General features: G+C 37.6%; 1 protein-coding gene and 1 pseudogene across 1 annotated transcript; one reads left to right on the top strand and one right to left on the bottom strand.

Annotated features, from left to right (window-relative positions):
* Positions 1-1,257: 1,257 nt before the first annotated feature.
* Positions 1,258-9,501, bottom strand: LOC103319286 (disease resistance protein RPV1-like; annotated as a pseudogene).
* A 5,714-nt stretch (positions 9,502-15,215) lies between these two features.
* Positions 15,216-15,512, top strand: LOC148916340 (auxin-induced protein 15A-like). The gene has a single exon (XM_089054416.1). It carries the CDS (start codon positions 15,219-15,221, stop codon positions 15,510-15,512), a length of 294 nt encoding a protein of 97 aa, XP_088910542.1. The 5' UTR covers positions 15,216-15,218.
* The last annotated feature ends 3,793 nt before the right edge of the window (positions 15,513-19,305 follow it).

Genomic DNA, 19,305 nt, shown 5'->3' with positions numbered 1-19,305 from the left:
GTGTCGTGTCCACCGAATCGATGAAAGCGTGTAAGACACCCATGTTGGGCATGGGCTTGCTGCCTGGTCTCCGGGGGGGAGGCTTGGGTATGATAGGTGCCTCGTGCACCAGGACATTCTCGTAGGTAGTGTTCAAGGTGGTGAAGACATCGAACCTAGGCTTGGGTGAGAAGGGGAGTGGAGCCCGATCACTTGCCCTGTGTGGGTTGCCCCTTGGATTGTTGGTGGTTGCTATGTGCGCTCCGCCTTGCTATTATTGAAGGTATGCCTGGTAGTTATCCTTCCGCTGGGGTCTTTGGGTACCACGGGTACTTAGGCGGAGTAGAATGTTGAGGCGGGCTGAGTTTGGTCCGGGTGGGGATCAGTGAAGGATGATGTGCCGGTGGTCGGGCCACGCTTGGAGTTGAAGTACCGGCTTTGGCATGAATCGCGCTGCCCATTAATTCAAGATATGTGTTCCAAGGGTTCTTTGTGCACTAGGTATCGGAAGTTGGACTCGGAGGCCACTCTTGAAAGCACCAAAGGGCACGATCATCCGTCTCGAGCAGGAGTACTCGTAATAACTCGGCTGCATACTCGGAAGGGCTCATCCTCACCCTACCTAAGCATGTACAGTGTCGTCCGCGGTAGAGGCGATCACCGATCATGAAATGGTCTAGGAAGGCTGTTTGATCAAACGTATTGATGGTACGGCTCACCAGTAGAACCAATTCAGGCCGCACCACCGAGAGTGGATGGGAAGATGAGGCACATGCTTTCCGTTGCCTTTGCACCCAGGCGAGATTGGAAAAATGTATGTGGGTGAGGGATCCTCCAGGCAAGTGTAGAAGGCGCGCAGAGGGCTGGATTTCCTCTCTTGGTGGTAATTAAGGATGCGTTGGTAAGGGCTCAGTCGTGGCTTCGCCAAAGGGGTTAGTGGTTGTATTATGCTCATTCTCCAGCGCTGGACCTTCTCAAAGAGAAGTCTCATTGCCGGTCGGCATGAGGGAGAGTCTCAGGTGCCGGAGGTCCGGGCGTGTGGGTGGCCAAGGGCTAGATAAGTCAGGTCCACCGAACTCCTGGTGTGATAAGATTCGTGCTCTTCGAGTAATCATGCCCCAGCTATCCGAGTCCCCATACCCTCTCCTGCGGGCACATGGGTTGGCTTTGGTGGGGGCCTAGGTGTGTCACCTTTGGGTCTTGGAGATTAACGGAGATAAGAAGGGGTCCCGTATGCGGTCCGGATACGGTCCTCGCAATCCTGAGACCTTCGTTGGTTCATGAGGCCGATTCCTCGGCAGGGAGTCTCCGGATGGAGGGGGCCTTTACCCTTCCCAGGCCTAGGCTAGATTGGGGGACTATGGTGGGAATGCTCCGGCTGGTTTGGCTGTGTGCGCTCGGTTCCTGGGTAAGGCTGCGGGAGCCTTGGGCTTGGTTCATTTCGCTACGCTCAGATGCGGTAGTCGTGCTCCAGCTCAACATTCTTGGAATGAAGATGGTCACACCTCTCGGACATCTTGACAACACTGGCGCAGGAGCTCCTCCTCGAGATTGACCTCCACCGACGGTCCCCTCAGGAGGTACCTCCGGGGTATTATGCTGGGCATCATGGTTATCCTCGGAGGCATGGCTAAGTGTGGAGTGAAGAAGAAGTGTGACAAGGTGGATAGGTGAAGGAGCAATTGGCCGGTAGAGAAAAATGGGTTTTAAGTATTCGATTCCACAGACGGCGTAAACTGTTGATGCTCTCTTTGGAGAGGGTCAACTTAGAGATAGGTTTGTCTTTAGCAAGAGAAGGGCATGGGCCTTCAGAAAGGGCTAAGCCTGCAGAAGACAAAATAGGAGAAGGGTCATTAAGCTTCGGACAAGGTGTAGTGCCGCCGAAGCTCTCCGATGCTTGAGTTAGCTAGGGTAGTAATGCTGTTGCAAAGTAACAATAATAGTGAGAGAGAAGTTACCTTTTCTTGGTTCTGTTCCCTATTTATAGGGAAGTAAAAGTAGGAGGTTTGCACAAAGTTCTGATGTGAGACTTTGTGCAAGTTGCTGTGATGATGGCACGTGTCTCCTGTGTTTAGGTTTGCAGTTGAGCTTCGGTAGGTGGTTGTCCTTCGAAGAGCATCTCCCTTTGGCAGGGAAGAAGGCATGTCTGCCTTGCTGTTTAGTCACTTTAGTGCTAGGCATGCTTGGTTAATTATGGTGTAAACAAATACCATAAATTCCTTCAAAATAAATGCCTCCAAATCCGCAAGAAGTCCATCCCTATACCATGTAGAGCCAAATTTGTGTAAGTACATTCGTATTCATTCATGTGTATACATGCGGTGGACGTGGATGTGCATCTGTGTGTGTGTGTGTGTGAAAGAGAGAGAGAGAGAGAGAGAGAGAGAGAGAGAGAAGGGTTGACCTGTAGGATTTTCTTTCTGAAATTGGTGGTGAGATTGGTGCAGCCTTCCATATGAATCCTTGTCATGGAGTTTAATGACTTATCCAGGCCAGGAATCTCAGTGAGTTTGTACGAATCTGATAAATACAGTTCTCGTATACTTGACATTTTTGAAAAATCTGGCATTGTTTCCAATGCTGTGCAGCCAAACCCTCTCAGAACTTTCAGATTTGTCGGTAATTCTGGCATTGCACAAAGTTTTCTGCAGTCATTTAAACACAAATATTCCAGCTTTGAAAGACAACTTAGGCTTGGCAGTCTACAAAAAGAATTTTGTCCACAATCTAAATGTTCTAAGGAACTTAGGCTCCCGAGATCCTTAGGGAGTTCATCATCTGTTAAACTGCAGGCTTTAGGCTTCTCTTGTCTGTTTTTTGCGCTAAAACATGAACTTATTAAATAAAAGAATAAAAAAAATACTCAATACTGAAACTTCTTAAATGCAATAATAATCACCTTTGGTTTAGTTCTCCAACTTACCTCGCAATCCTTCCAAACTATTTTGAGTTTGCTAAACTGCAGGTCCATAGCAATTAGGCATTCTAGATCAAAGTCGCCTGGTATCGAATCTAGAAGGAACCCATGCCAGCACAACCATCTTAATTTTTTGGAAAGATATGTGTACTCTCCGGTGAGCTCTACATAGTTGAGCTGGAGCAATTTCAGTTCGCTCATATATTTCTAAATGCTTCAGTACCGAAGCTAGCCTTTTGCGAGCTTAGCACATTTAGAGCAAGTCCTTCAACTTTTTTAGTTCCCTATTAAAAAAAAAGCACTCAGTAAGAAAAGCATTGTTGGCAAATGATTACACACATGAAAATTGCATGTATTAACCAAATCTTTATCCACAGGTTTGTTAACAGAAGCTATAATAGTACGTACACATGAAGTTTGGTTGGCAGAACATGTGGTTTGGTTGATTTTGCCTGACTGAGCCTTCTTAATGCAAGTTCAAACCAATAGAAAGAATTGGAAACGAGACCGATCGACTATATTACGTACACATGCCTGGAATTCTATCTAGTAGGGGTTGGAAAACCAACTATGTCACGCATATACATAGGCTTCTCTTGTATGATGCATTCTAAACTTTTATTGAAAAAGTACTTACAGATTTGTCTTTCAATACATCGGTCACATCTTGCCACAATCTACTCCGGTTTTCTGCGTCACCTTCTTGACTGATTGCTCTGCCCATGTCTCGAAGTAAATTATGCATCATTAGCTGGTTCTTTTCATTAACAGTTACAAGGCACCGCTGAAGGAGGACACTGATTTTTATTTCTGCATTAAAGCCACATCCATCTAATATTTTGCTGACATGGTCTTTGTTCATTCCAATGAAGAAACAAGATATATCAAGGAATATACACTTCTCTTTGCTATCTAGACCGTCATAGCTTATTCTCAGTTTTTTTAGAATACCATTAGGAGGGATTCCTTTCAATTCCTCCAATTGGCTTTCCCACTCTGCTATGGTTCTTCCAATCAAGAAAGAGCCTAAAACTTTAAGTGCCAGTGGCAAACCTCCACTATAAGAAACTACCTGTTCTGAGAGTTCAAGATATCGTTTATTAGGATAACCTTTTTCAAAGGTGAAAATACCTGCAGGATGACTCAAAATGCCTAGAGGAGGGTGAATAGGTCAATTTAAGATTCTAATCAAATAAATAAAAATAAACTTCGGTAGCAGGATTGATATGGCTTATCAATCCTGTAACGTGCTGGGCATAAAATAAAAGAACACGCAGAGAATTATTTTACGTGGTAAAACCCCACCTCTGGGGAAAATCCACGGGACTCCTCAGTCCAACACAAATCCACTATAGAACGATGATTACAAGAAGTACTCACACACTTATCCTAGACACATTCTAGATAATGTTTACCGACTTCTTCATAACTCAACCTGTCACGGGATGATCTTCGACACTCCTTATGTTGAACGCAATACTGGCCACGATTGCTTCAAGCTCACCGGAGGAAAACCGCCACCACGGTCTTGGTGCCTTCAACCGTATGAGTCACCGACATGCATATGAATGCAATATGAATGATTAAAGTGTTTGATAAATCACCAAGTAAACATAGAACACTTGATGATTTATCTCAAATATACGCACAGCAGCTTTCTTGGAATTTTAGATGCTCAAACCAACTGTATGAAAACTCTACAAAACTAAAGAGATGCACACAAAGATTTATACAAAACTTATTCTCCACAATCCACGTGAAGGCCCACAATCACAACACAATATCTTGCCATGCATTCAATCTGATAGTCTTAGAATCCTATATGATTTCGTCATATTCTCCATTGCACTACCATCAATTGTTTATCCAATTAAACAATATATATCAAGATGTAAACACGAAACCAAATAGGATATTAATTAAAACATCCTTTCCAAGTCCAAGATAATGAAAACATAATATTTTGATATAAATCAAAATAGAGTCCAACTAGGAAAGTAATCTCAAGAGATAAAATATAATCCTATTAAAAATAGAATTAGCATAAAAATACTTGAGTGAAAATAATTCCAACTAGGAATCCTATAATGAATGCATGATTATGTCATGATTTACCTGTTGTCAAGTTTCTCATATGGTCAGGTCATACCTCGGAAGTGTGGGGTTGAAAGAGTAGTGACAAAGCGTTCAATAACAATTCCTCACAAACTAATTTTCACCCTATACTAAAGTCTAGGAAATGCCAATACGAATTTCGTACTAACAATCTCCCCCTTTGGCATTTCCTAGACAAAACACCTATTACAACTCAAAAGAAATTACATGGGATTTAACAAATGAATTCTTATTCTAAGCTTGAAGCCCTGAATCCTTGCACATTATATCCTTAATTCGATTATAAATGGCCTTCGCAGCTGTTGTTTTGCCTAGTCCGCCCATCCCCCAAATTCCAATCATGACAACATCTTGTGATCCACCTCCTAAAAGATAACTGATCATATTATGTACACGAGAGTCAACTCCAACCGGCACTGACGGACTCATAATTTTTTTGAAGAAGGGATAAAATTTGAAAGGCTAAAAGCTAAATATATATATATATATATATATTACCAACTAATACCATCCAAAATTCGTAGCTACATGTACATGGCCTTCATTTGTACCCTTCCACAAGCCTTAAGGTCAGGTGTAAGCCTTGAGATATTGAGGAGCCTTTCATAACATAAATTTTTTTTCTTCTAAGAAATACCTTTAAGTTTTCATATTAGGCTAGGCTAATGTAATATCGAATAACGAATATGTTCCAAAAAAATTAATAAAGGTTTTACTACAAACAAAAGGCACCATTGCATTTAAAATAACAAAACCTAATAATATGATTATGAGAGAGTACTATTGCTCATGATGACATGACTTGAAAGGAAGGGATGGAGAGCATCCATCGTTCCATTCTTTATTTTTTTAGATTCGGTGACTATTCCACCAAACATGCCTTTTTTATATCCTATGAAGGTTTGAGCAAACACATCGTTTCATTTTAAATGAAACTCATATACTAAGACGACATCGTTTTAATGAGAAACCCAAAATAAACAGCACACATCTTCTTCCTGGTGCATCTTCTTCCTCGAGCATCCTCTTTCTCGCGCATCTTCTTCCTTGCGTAGCGTCTCTGTGCCAGAAAAAGAAGTATGCAATTCTAACTAGACACACATATGAAGGAGTCTTGTCATAATAGATGCGATTTTTCACTACCAAAACAGGAAAGCCTCTTTGAGGCATTTAATCGAACAAATGGTGAGCACCATCAAAGGGGCAAATTCCAACTGCACCTCCTTGCGCCTTAATAGATCCGAAATTGCCAACCGGGTAGGCGGCCACTGGTAGGGGAGTTGTGGAAAGCCGTCAGATAATATTATTCTCAATAAATGCCTCGATAAACTTTGCTTCGTTCCTGAAAATTGAATTCGAAAGCAAAACAAAAGACTCATTATGATGTAACATTAGATTTCTACATGTCAACTTTCTATTATTTGCACTTATGTTAGGTCTCAATTATCATTATTAGTTTTTTTATACAAGCAATATTCTAAATTACAGGGATGGAATTCGAACTAGGGGTGCAAGGATAGGATTCGGATCCTCTACTTTGATTTTCTTTGCCATAATCGGCTTGACTTTTGTGCTCCACACGCCACCTCATTGAAATTTAATCTAAGAGATTAAAGTTTGATACATCATCTTTAAAACAAAAACCCAATTTACAAATAATTATAAGAAAAAGACCTAACTCCACTAAACCTAACGCTAAAGTTTGACCCAAAAAAAAACCTAACGCTAAAGTCTAAAATATCAAACTCAATAGGGAGCACAGTAAAGACTCCAAGGATTAATTTATCCAAAAAAAACAAAAAACAAAAAAAAAGAGTCTCAACATACAGCTAACCAACCAACAAAATAAGTACAAAAAGTTATCTTTAATCAAACCAGAAAATAAGAAAATTGCCAAATTAACCTAGTTTATAAGTAAGAGTAAACTGTCGAATTACCCCCATAACTATTGTGGGAGCGATATTTTCATGCCACAGGAATATTCGTCTAAGACTCCGTCTTCCTCTTCGTACCTTCCCTCTCCCATCTCTCTCTCTCTCTCTCTCTCTCTCTCTCTCTCTCTCTCCACTTTATCTTCCCCTTTACTCTCAACACAACCGTCCAATCACTTTATCTTCTCCTTTACTCTCAACACAACCGTCCAATTCCCCCTCCCACTCCTCCTCCTCCAAATGGGGCCCCATGCTTCTTAGGCAAGTTCTCAAGATCTTCACCACCAAAACCTCAAGCACATAAACGATAACAAACACAACTACAAATCATTTGTCAATTAAAGTTGTTAAAGCACCAAGCCCACCTCTGAATACAACACATGCGAAAATACCAAAAATTACAGAAAAAAAAAAAATCAAAAACCGATCATCCAATCCAATCCAATCAAATATCAATTGGATTGGATTGGATTTAAACATCTAATATGATTGGATTAGATTGAAAAAAATCACAATCCAATCTATATTGGATCGGATTCAGATTAACTTAATTGTATTGGTTTCGAACCGACATCCATATGGGTGTTGCATATATTTTTTTCTTCTTTTAACTTTCATGATTAGTTTTATTTTTCTTTGAAATAAGTATATAGGAAATCACAAATTTAACCTTAATATTGACGGAGAAGTTAATTAAATGTTATGGAATTTAACGATACGGAGGACACTGGAAAAAAAAAAAAAAAACTCATTTGTATTCTTAATTGATTAAATAAAAGTACAGGAGGAACTCGAAAATTAGGTGATATTTCATAGGCAATTCTGCAGTTTACTCTTTAAGTAATTATGATAACATCTTGATTATCATTTTTTATTATGCAAATGATATTTTACTTTAATCTGATCTAAACTACAAGGAGGGGATTCGAACTCGGGTCTAGAGTGAGAAACACATCTATTCTTATCAATTTAGCTAAGTCTCATGTCTGCCAAAAACAAGGGGGATTTAACACAAGCACTAACTAGCTAAAATATATATTTCCGACAATGTTTTTTTCCCATAATATCTTAATTCACCAAATAATTTAAAATTTTATGAATCTAGATCACTATAAAGTTGATTCTTAGTTTAAAGTATATTTACGTATAGTACATCAAATTATTACCTATGGAACATATACACAAACATATCATCATGTATCCGATTTTGCTGAATTGACCGATTTCCGAGACAATTTCTTCTTCTTCATGTTTTCAAACTTAAAAGTATCACTAAAAATGTATTTGGTTTTGTAAAGTACCAAAATCCACCCAATTTTATGAATCACCAAATTTTTTTACCAAATTTGGTAATTACCAAAAGAACTCATATTTTGTCGAGATCTGCATAAAGTTTCTAAACATAAAGATATATATGTACTAAAACCATACACATAAATCCTATCATAGTAGCGTTTATTAATACTTAAACTACTAAGTAGTATCATTATATGCATATAGTAAAAGTCTCCTAATAAAAATATGGGCGACAAAAAAATACTGAACAAGAAATATGTTTGATAACCGGTTTTAGTTTTAAAAAAATTGAAAATTGTTTTTAAATATATTTAAAAGTCGAAACTGGAGTGCTATGTATGTTTTTATTTATTTATTAAAGTGCAATGTATGTTTGATAATGTAAATATGGTGAAAAGGAAAGGGCGACAAAAAAATTAAAAAGAAAACTGAAAACAAATAACACTTTGAAGTTGTTTTAAAAAATAAGGATGATTTTGAAAACTAGTGTTCGCTAACAGAAGACAAAAATTGTTACCAAACTTTCAGTTTTTTAAAAAAAGTGAAAATGAAAATTGAAAACTGAAAAAGAGGCCATTGTATTCCAGTAACACGTAATTAAGGAGATCATATTCCAAAGAAATCAGTGATTACCTGTCCGCAGTATCTTTGAGAACCCAGCCACACAAATCCGCTGCTTCAGTAAGAGCCTTTCTCCACTCCTTTACCACCTCATCTTTATGTCGGATGATATGTTTCTCAAAATCAGATGCCAAAGTACCAGTCTGTTTCCTGACGTCTGAAGGATCCACATTGTAGAATATTGGCAAAACGATTTGATTCAATGTTCTTCTACACTCCATGATCTTCACCAGCTCATCAAGACACCAACTGGAATCTGCATAACTGGTTGAGAAGACAATTACAGAGATCTTGGACTTTTCGATTGCCTGGAACAGTTCTGGTTTTATAATTTGCCCTACTTGTAGATCGTCCTCGTCCATAAAAACATCGTATCCCCTGCTTTGTAATGCCTTGTGAAGGTGGGACGTGAAGCCCTTGCCCGTGTCTTCACCTCTGAAGCTCAAGAATATGTGGTATTTCCGTTGTATTGAGGAGGCTTCATGCGCTGCCCTGGAACCCATGAGCTTGAACTCTGCAGCTGCTCTGATCACCACTAGAAAATGGCAAAAGTTGAACTGAACGACTTGTTTCGTGATTATTTTTTCTTGGCAGTGGTTGTGTGTTGCAGCAAAGATAATTCTGTAATACCCAAGTCAAGTGAAGCTCTTCGAACGTTTCAGTCCACAAAAAGAATGCCTTGGATATATAGAATCCGCGTCAACCACGAAAAGGACATGCCCAACTCATGTTTGTTGGAGTGAGATGAGTCTGGAGAGAAATAGGGATAAAGAGGAAAGATAGACGGCAAGGAGCTTGCAAGGGGTAGGGAAAGGGAACAAGGCAGGAACTAAGAGACCAGCACAAAATTACAAAGGGGAAGATTGACCCAACCAATTAATGTGATGTGAAGTGTTCCTAAAGTGAAGAGTTGTGTCTCTTAGTTATATATGCAAATTTGTATCTCTTTTGATCTCTTGGAATTAATTCAAGAGTTGTGTGTTGTTGTGTAGAAGTTCAATTATAAATAGGCGGTGCAATGGGTTATATTTGTTGTATATCGAAGCTTACAACAATCAGTTGTTAATGTCATATTCTGGTTCTCCATGGGGTCATTTTTAGCTAGGCGAACTGGCATGGATTGGATTAAATTCTGGGGCTGTCTCGGATTTGCTCGGATTGGCCTAAGCTGAATTAAGTATGACCTACGCTTGGTGCTGCGTCGGACAAAGAAGTTGGATTGTAAAAATAGTGAAAGACCTATGTTTGGTGCTGTGTCGGACTAAAAAATAGTTCTTAATTTAAATTTAATTGGGGTTTTTGACCTAAAAGATAAATAAATGCTACAAAGAAACCCAATTCAAAGAATTATAACAATATCTGGCGCAAAAAAAACAAAAAAAAGGATTTAAAACAAGAATAAAAAGAAAACAAATAAAATTCTGTTTTTTTTTTTTTAAGATGAATAAAATTATGATATTTGTTTTTTGGCTTCTCAAGATTAATCTTAGTTGGTCGAAACATTGTTAAATGAGCTAAGCTCACTCTATATAATTCTAGGTTTTTCAGGGACCAAGTAAAACAATAATTACAAAAATTATATATATATTTATAATTTTTTTTTCTAACTGAAAAATATAATTTGACAAGGTAAAAATTGCTTGGGATAAAGAAAGCATCACATCATGAATTATTAAACTTGTTTCAATATCAAAAAAATATCAAACATTTGTAAATTACTATAGTTTGATTTTCCAAATGCAATATCAAAATAATTATTGTACTATTTTAAGGATTTTTATCTAAAATAAATAAATGCTGCAAAAAAAAAAAAAAAAAAAACCCCATTCAAAGATCTAAAACAATAATTAAAAGAAAACAAATAAAATTCTGATATTTTTTAAATAAAGCCGTCGAATTCACGTATTCTATTTAGCGAGTGTGCTATTTAGCGAACCACTTTTCATGCTTATTGTATTAGACAAGCGAGTGAGGCGTTTTTTTCACTATTGGACTATACAATCCCGTCTCTTACCACTTTTCAGGCTTATTGTATTAGATAAGCGAGTGAAGCCGTCGAACTCACGTATTCTTTTTTTCACTATTGGCTTATTGTATTACACAAGCTAGTCCCGTCTCTTACCAAACAAGGATTTCGAGTGCTATTTAACCTAATCCAGTCCAGTAAGGCGTGTCAAACATGACATATATTCATTATTCTGACCGTGCCCACAGATAATATTGAAATACCCAAGTCAAGGCCAAGTTCCTTGAACCTTTTGGCCCACAAAAGAAAAAGTCCCCATGACTCTATCAACGCGTAATGGACGCAGAAACCGTGGCATTTTTGTTAAATTTAATGTCCAATTTGATGTTATTAATATTAATGTGATATTCAGTTGTTAATAGATAATAAATTTCCATCAGTTGTTCTATTAAATTGTTGTTGGTAAGAGAGGAGTGCACAACACAACTCAATAAATTATAAATATTTAAGTGAGGGGTTGATATGGAAAGGGTTGACATGTGCAAGCGTTGTACTTCAGACATATAAAAAAAAGTGTATATCCGTGGAATACTTTTGAGACGTTTGAGGGAGAGCTAGTTTATTAAATTGTAGTTTCCTGATTATTTTTTGTGGTAGTGGTTTGGGTGTTGCCGCACAGATAATATTGAAATACCCAAGTCAAGGTCAAGCTCCTTAAGCATTTTCAGCCCATAAAAGAAAAAGTCCGCATGATTCTATCGACGCGTAATGGATGCAGAGAGACAAAGAGGAAGAACAGTGGGAAAAGGAGGATATATATTTTTAAGCAAAAAAAACCAGGCCATTTTTGTTCAATTTAATGTCCAATTTGATGTTATTAATATTAATGTGATATTTGGTTGTTAGACAGATAATAAATATCTATCAGTTGTTCTATTAAATTGTTGTTGGTTAGAGAGGAGTGCACAACACAACTCCACAAATTTTTAAGTGTGTGGTTGATGTGAAAAGGTTTGACTTCTGCAAGAGAAGCCTTGTACTTCCGACTTCTAAAAAAGTGTATATCCGTGGAAGACTTTTGAGGGAGAGCAAGTCTCCTCCAGAATATATGGCATAGAAGTAGACAGAGAGCGAAAGAAGCTCCTCTGATTCATGTTCAGTTTTTTATTCCCCTGCATTCCATTGTTTAATCTTAATGCTTGATAGATTGTGCAACTAAAGTTTGTGAGTGTGCATCGGTTGAAATCAATATTCCAACAATTTTCTGTCGCTCCTAGCTGCACGATCTGCTGGACTGCTACTGAATTTGGAGATATTATCTTAATTTGGAGATATCATCATCTGTTAGATCTGCTGATCCCAATCAAATCTCTAATGAACTCAATCTCTACAATTTGGGGAAAGAATAAACTTTTTCCAAATAAGATAGAGTTTATTCTATGAAAAACCCTAGAGCCCTAGAGCCCTATAAATAAATGGCTTCATTCAATACTCAAGGTAATCTGAAACTTAATTCTAAACCTAGCTCCAAAACCCTGCAAAAATACCTGAAATCTCTCTTCCCCCTCTCTCTCTAGCTAACGGCATCCCTAGCCAACCGGCTCCTCCATATTTGTTTCTCCATGGAAATAATATATAATAGTAAAAGGGCAAGAACGTTGCTTTAGATACATAACGTACACAAAGTGGTTTAAAGAAGTTAGATGCACGAGACCTTTCCATTCATATAAATATCGTATCATAAAATGTTCCTGATCATAGGATAAGCAATTGGACAATGGTGACCCGCAAAGACTAGCAAACATTATGTCTACTCAATTGGGAGGATGACTAGTCTCAAGTCATTCGTGTAGAGACACTGAGACAGATGTGTAGGTGCTCTATAAAAGATGGAGTCAACTGCATGCGATCAACTTTAGAATTCTTATATGGAAGTCTTACTCACAAGTATCAAACAAAGAATTCTAAGTTGTGATAATGCAAATTAATCCTTAGACCTGAGACATCACAATTGTCTTGTGTATATGTTGTTTCTCTTTAAGAGCACTATACGGTTGTGTCAAAATGATGTGACTTAAAGGTGTTCCTCAGGATTCTCAGCGTGTACGCAAGGACAGGTGAATGTACAACAAGAAATCTCTGCTTTTAGTGAGAAGAGAGAATACTCTAAAGATATGATTCGTGAATCTTTGGCCAAAGTATTTGATGGAATTGAAACAAGAACGTTTTCAATTTCATCAAATTGAATCATATAATAAAGAGATTTCATATTAAGAATTTTGACACAAGTTTACCATATTCCGAGAATATGACATGGAGTATTGAATTAGAGTAGGATCAAATTGCATTGTAATCACAAACTAACTAGGTTCTCTAAATGAATTCTTTTTAGCTTGGGTAGCTATACTGCTAGGTGTCACTCATGGCTTGTGGAAGCCCTGTAAGGACTAATTATAATTAGCCTTAGCCAATAGGGAGAATTATATGGAGGGATACAATTCACACTTGATTTAGAGTAAATCATTCATACCCACTACCTCGCTAATTAGAACCTATAAGATCGCACACCGAAAAGGAATCGATTGGGAAATTATGAAGAGAATGAATGATTTTGTGACTCAGTCAAAGTCAATATGAAAGTCAAAGGTCAAAGTCAAAAGTCAAAAGTCAAATGGTTGACCCGACACTTGTCACGATCAACTAAGGATGACCGGAACCAACACTCATTAGACAAGTGAGTGATTAAATTAGTTAAGTCACTAGAGTAATTAAATTGATTAGATTAATTTAATTATTCAATTAAAGTTATGAAACTTTAATTAAATGTCTCATATGACTTTGGAATTCAAAAGGGATTTGAGCATATGCACTTAGGCACATATGTGACACATTATAGGATTAATGTGTTGGACGAAGATAGCAAAAGATGACGCACAAAAAAAGGGGTGTGGCTAAACTAGGGCTTGGGGGCATTTTTGTCACTCTCTTGACATTTTTGATCCTAAGTGTGTAGCTATGGAATATCCTATCATCCTAGGGTTTTTCAAGTTTGTGAAATTGGAAGAGAGAAAACATCAAGCTCTCTCTCCCTAACCCCTTGAATCTATCACATCAAGTAAACAGTGATTAACAATTTAAAGTAGGCATGCACTCAATCATAAGCAATTAAATAAAAATAACATATTCATGCTAAGGTTCAAGGCTTCACCCTAGCAAAAGAGATTCAGTTACGCATACTCATAATTAAAATCCAAGAAAATATCATTAAGAAGAATAAGAATGAAAACACCTGAAAGTCGCGAAAATCTCAAAACCCTAGCAATAGCTCCAAAAGCCAAAAAGAAGTCAAAAGAGAGAATCCCCTAAATTGCTGTGAAAAGGAGCTTAAATACCTCCTAAACCTAGCTACCCAATCTCCACAAGGAAACTAAGTTAAAATAAAATAAGACTATGAAATAAAGTCCAAATTGGATTAGGAGAATCTGCCTACAATCTGCCCAGCCATGTTTTAATCTCAAATCTCCTCCAAATCTGGCCCAAGATAGCTCGTTTTAAAGATAAAAATATTCCGAACACTTCTCCAGGAGGCCATGAACCCATCCGAGGTCATCTTGGGCTCCAAAAACGCAATAAAATCCCAAAATGTCACTATTCTAGCACCGCACACTGCTCCTTTATTTTATCGTCAGAAAATAATCGCTTGGTAGAAAAGTATGCAATTCTGATACAATCAAGCTAAGTGACTCACGAACATCCTCCAACTGGAATTACTCCAAAATTTGTCCATTTGATTATGTTTTGTTCTAGAGGAAGTCGAAAGTCCTATATTGGAAATATAATTCAAAGTATCAAAATTCTTCCAAAATATTAACCAAAATGTAATAAGAATGGGGTTAAATATATAATATAAAATATACTCATCAAACATCAAAGAGAGAGCCAACAACAAAGGGACAACTCCCTCTACTTGAACACCATTTTTGGTTTCAAGATTCGCTCCAAGGGTCTGAACATCTTATCTTTCTCTCAAATAGGATTTAGAGAGTTTTTGGTGCACACTTTCATAGATTTATAAAGATTGGGACCAAATGAGACTTGCATGAATCCCTAGTTTATTTAATGCTTCTGCTCTTACTTTGATTTCATATTAAATATGGCATGCTAGGTGATTTATACTCTCAAAGTTTGATTTTAGAGATTTTATATACAACATCATTCCCACAATATTCCCTTCATGGACTACCTGAGGGAAAGCAATGCTGTTTCCATCCATTTAACTGTCTTCACATTCTGAAGTAAACTGCTTCAGTTTTTTGGTTTTTGTAAGTGCTTTGAGATCTCTTCCTCTTGTTTTCAATATCTTCTACCCTACATTTCTCTGGAAAATAGAACCATGGGTTTCCATCGTCCTAGTAAGCAGCTTCTTCAGCGGTCCTTTTCAAATACGAAGCGAAGAGCTTCACCTAATTTATCAGATGTCCCTAAAGGTTATTTAGCAGTTTATGTTGGGGACGGCGAATGGCAGCGGTTCGTCATTCCTATATCATACCTCAACCAACCTTTATTCCAAGAGTTACTAAGTGAGGCTGAAGACGAATTCGGATTTGATCATCCAATGGGTGGTCTAACAATTCCCTGCAGACAAGATGACTTCATGGATCTCCTTTCTCGCTTGAATTCATTGTGAGAGTGGATAACGGACAACAATTTCACAAATTGGTTGTCACATTTTTGTAAAGCAAACAGTTTCAACATTGTGTATACAATTCTTTTTTTTAATTTTTTTCCCTTGGGGAGTGAAAGATGTATTTGTTCTAAGAGATTTTAATGGAGCTTAAGAAAATTTTGCATGGAATAGATCCCTCATCTTCTAACTCGAAGGTGTGAGAGTGATAATGGAGAGAAATTTCATAAATCAAATAGGACAATATTTTCAGGTATGATTTCCACATTGTGTAAATTTTTTTTGGGAGCAAAAAATGTCTGTTTTTTTTTTCTTACTGTCTCACATTGACAGACAAACTGACGTAATTTAGGTGGAGCAAATAAACTGGAGATTTTCTATTTAAATCCCACATTTCTCTTAGTTCACCCCATGTTCTATGTTCACCCCAACTTTTAATTTAAATTTTCACAATTTCTAAGTAGACCCCACTATCTTCCCAAACTACCCTTAAATACACCCCAAGTTGAAAAAATAAGAAATAAAAGAGATTTTCTATTTAAACCTCACAAGCTACCTTTAGAGCAGAAAATATGTTTATTTATTTGTATGGTGGGTTTGGGGTTGTATGAGTTAGGAAAGTGGGGCTGCTCGGTGTTTAAAAGTTGAAGACATGGAAAATTGGTTTTCCAAGGGGGAAGAGCTTATTACTTGTGTTGCTTGTGTCACTGATATTTTCTGATGATTATATATGTTTTGTGTCAATAGGTCCTGCATTGTTAGTTGACGTTCCGAGGGATAAGAACATAACTGGTATGTATTTTTGCTTCTGGCTATCTATTCTCCATGTGGATGAAAGCATAGCTTGCTGTTTCAGTTGATATTTCCTTATCATTCTGCCCCAATATGCATACAAATACATAGACCATGTCTATTGTTGAAGCAGCAACCGAAAGGCCAGATACGTTAGCCTTTTGGTTGCTAAACAAACTCTACTTAATTATAAATAAGTGAGGAGAACATATCATGTATTTTCTGAAAGATGGTGTAACCTGATAATATATATAAAAGTTTACAAAACCCAGTAAGTCGGATGAAAATAAAACTATTGTGACAAAACATCTAATAGTAAGGGATCAATATACATCAAGATGTACATCAAATGAGCATAGGATGTAGAAGAGTTTGTATTTTTAAACTTAATTTGAAGAGTTGTGGGGTGTGTGGGGTGTGTGTATAGATGTATTAGGGTTAAGTATTAAGTTGGATGACCTTTTTTGTCTTTTTACACAATAATAAAACATACAGCTGAATGATTTAAGTATTGGGGTGAACTAAGAGAAGTGTAGGGTTTAAATAGAAAAAATCATAAACTGTTTCTCTCTCCATCATCTCTTTTCATTTTAAGTGGCACGGCATTATTGACGTGTAGATTTTCTCCCACAGTTTGAAATATTTTGGGATCTATAAATTAGAACTTTTTATTTGGATAAACTACAAATCATAACTTGGACTTGTACACATCAAATACTTAAACCGTAATTTTAATTAATAAGGATAATAATGAAAAAGGATCCATGATTTTTTTAAAAAAAATCCTAGCTACACCATGGTCCCCTTTCTCCTTCACGACACTCAACCCAAGGAAGTAGGGTAGGTGGCCACTACCCTCCCCTCCGCCCATCTTCCCCTTCCTCTCCTCATCTCCCCTTCTTTTTCTCTCATCTTTTCCCTTCCTCTTATCCCCACTTCTCTTCCCCAGATAGTCTAGATTTGTTTGAATCTAGGTTTGTTTGTCTATTTGTTTTGTTTGGTTGTTTTTGCAGTGTTCTAGATGATTGGTGTTGTCTTTGTATCGACTGCAGTGATAGTAGTGATGTTGGATTGTGTCTCCCCTGAGGAGAGTTGAGAAACCTGGTGGTTGATGTTTTGTCTCTGTTTTAACTGGGGTGGCATCAGCGGCCCTCGTGGTAGTTGTTGGGATGTGATGCTTTTCTTTACTCTGCGCACGATCAAGAACTATGCCAGGTCATAGGAGGTTTTCTTCGTCAGGTTATGAGTTGAAGTGGAGTGCTTCTCAGGGGTCTTTTTGAAAATGGTACTTAAGTGACGAGGGGTAAATTTAAAAGATATTCAACCAAGAACGCAGCAAACTTCACACTCTAGACCTTGACCAAATACTCTTATGACTAGTCAACTGTCATATATGAATTATACCAAACAATAACATACACAGAGTATACAAAGATGTACCTACAAGCCTAGAGAATTACTAGTGACAACCTAGGCACTCAGACGGACCCGTTAATCTAGGCATCTCTTGTGCTAGCAACAACTATGGTGAAAGTGTGTGAAGATAGCATAATCAAGCAAACACCAAACAACAGAAAAAGATGACTAGTCAACCGCACAAACCCAGATGACTAGTCAACTATCAAGAACACAAACCCAGAAAATTTACAGAGTTGGAAACCAGAAACTGTTCACCCAGAAACCCACCATTGGGAAAAACTAGGGGTCATCAACCGACCAGGCAATCCACTAAGTAGAAAAAGATTCTTACAAAGGAACACAAGGAAGCTCAAGAAAAACCTAGATCTATTTAGGAAGATGAGTTATACCTCCTTTGTGCAATCTTCTTCTCCAACTTAGCAAAGCTTGAAGCTCAGTTCTTCATGGTAATGGCAGCTCCTTCTCCAGGTCGTTCATCCCATGGCATTAGCTTGCAAGCTGCAACACAAATCGAAACCAAAATTTGGATTCAAAGGAGAACGACCAATTTCTTCAAGAAACCATACTCTTGAAGAAATCAGTCTTGAATCTCACTTAGGTATAAATGAGAGAATGATTTAAGTAGCTAGATGCAGATTCGTGTTTCAAATGCAGTTTTTCAAAAAGAAATCAATTCGAAAAACTCATAAATGAAAATAAGATGGTTTTCTCGAGGAAGAAGAAGCGAAAGATGGCAAGCCAAACTTTCCAAAACTTCCACCCAAAAGAGACAACCGCCAAATGACCAAAATCGTAGCCTTTACAGACCAAAAAATTCCTTAGGTCAGAAACCCACATGGCAGTAGAGAGAGAGAAAGAAGAATATGACAAAACAGTTTGTTATCCAGCTGGAAATCCTACAGAGCAAGGATGACTAGTCATCTGAGAAACGGATGACTAGTCATCATTTTATGAAGACTGTTTAATGTCATGATATGCAATGCACAATACCTTTGTCAACTTGCTTGAACCTCCATAGAGCAGAAATTAGAGAAGAACACCAAGAAAGGTTTTCCTTAATCTAAACTTGAGCTTGATAAATAACAATACACATCCTATTACAAAGTTGTCAAGGGAAGCCAAAAGAAAATAACAAAAAACCATACATTAACACTTTTTACTATTGTTTATGAGTTCCTCCTCTGTGTTCTCTCCTGGTTTCTGCTATGGCATGCCTTGCAGTTTGTGTGGGTGTCAAAGAACTATAATTTTGCTCATAGAAGGCTTCTTTTGAAAGTTGGGATGTTCTGCGGTCCTCTCCTGTGGGTTTACTATTTGGGGTTTCTGCGGTCCTCTCATGTGGGTCTACTATGTTGGTCTCTAGTTACGGTTCTTGTCGGAGGCCTTTATGTTAGTTTTCGTTTTTTATTTGTTCTTTTATTGTAATGGTCCAAAGTGACCTAAATTGGACTCTAATGTTAGTCCATGACATGTGTGATACTCTTTCCTCCCTTGGAGTTTGTCCCATGAGGTTGTCCTAGAAAGATTTTAACGAGGTCACTGTATCATGTCGCTCTTTGTACATCATTGGTTCTATGAATGACTT

Source organism: Prunus mume, linkage group LG6 (assembly GCF_029339155.1).
Source record: "Prunus mume cultivar Tortuosa linkage group LG6, ASM2933915v1, whole genome shotgun sequence".
Lineage (NCBI taxonomy): Eukaryota > Viridiplantae > Streptophyta > Magnoliopsida > Rosales > Rosaceae > Prunus > Prunus mume.
Note: the sequence above shows the minus strand (reverse complement) of the source record. Positions and strands in the feature narration are given on the sequence as shown.

Coding starts and splice junctions, on each gene's coding strand:
- LOC148916340 (XM_089054416.1), top strand. CDS start 15,219: ATGGGTTTCCATCGTCCTAGTAAGCAGCTTCTTCAGCGGTCCTTTTCA.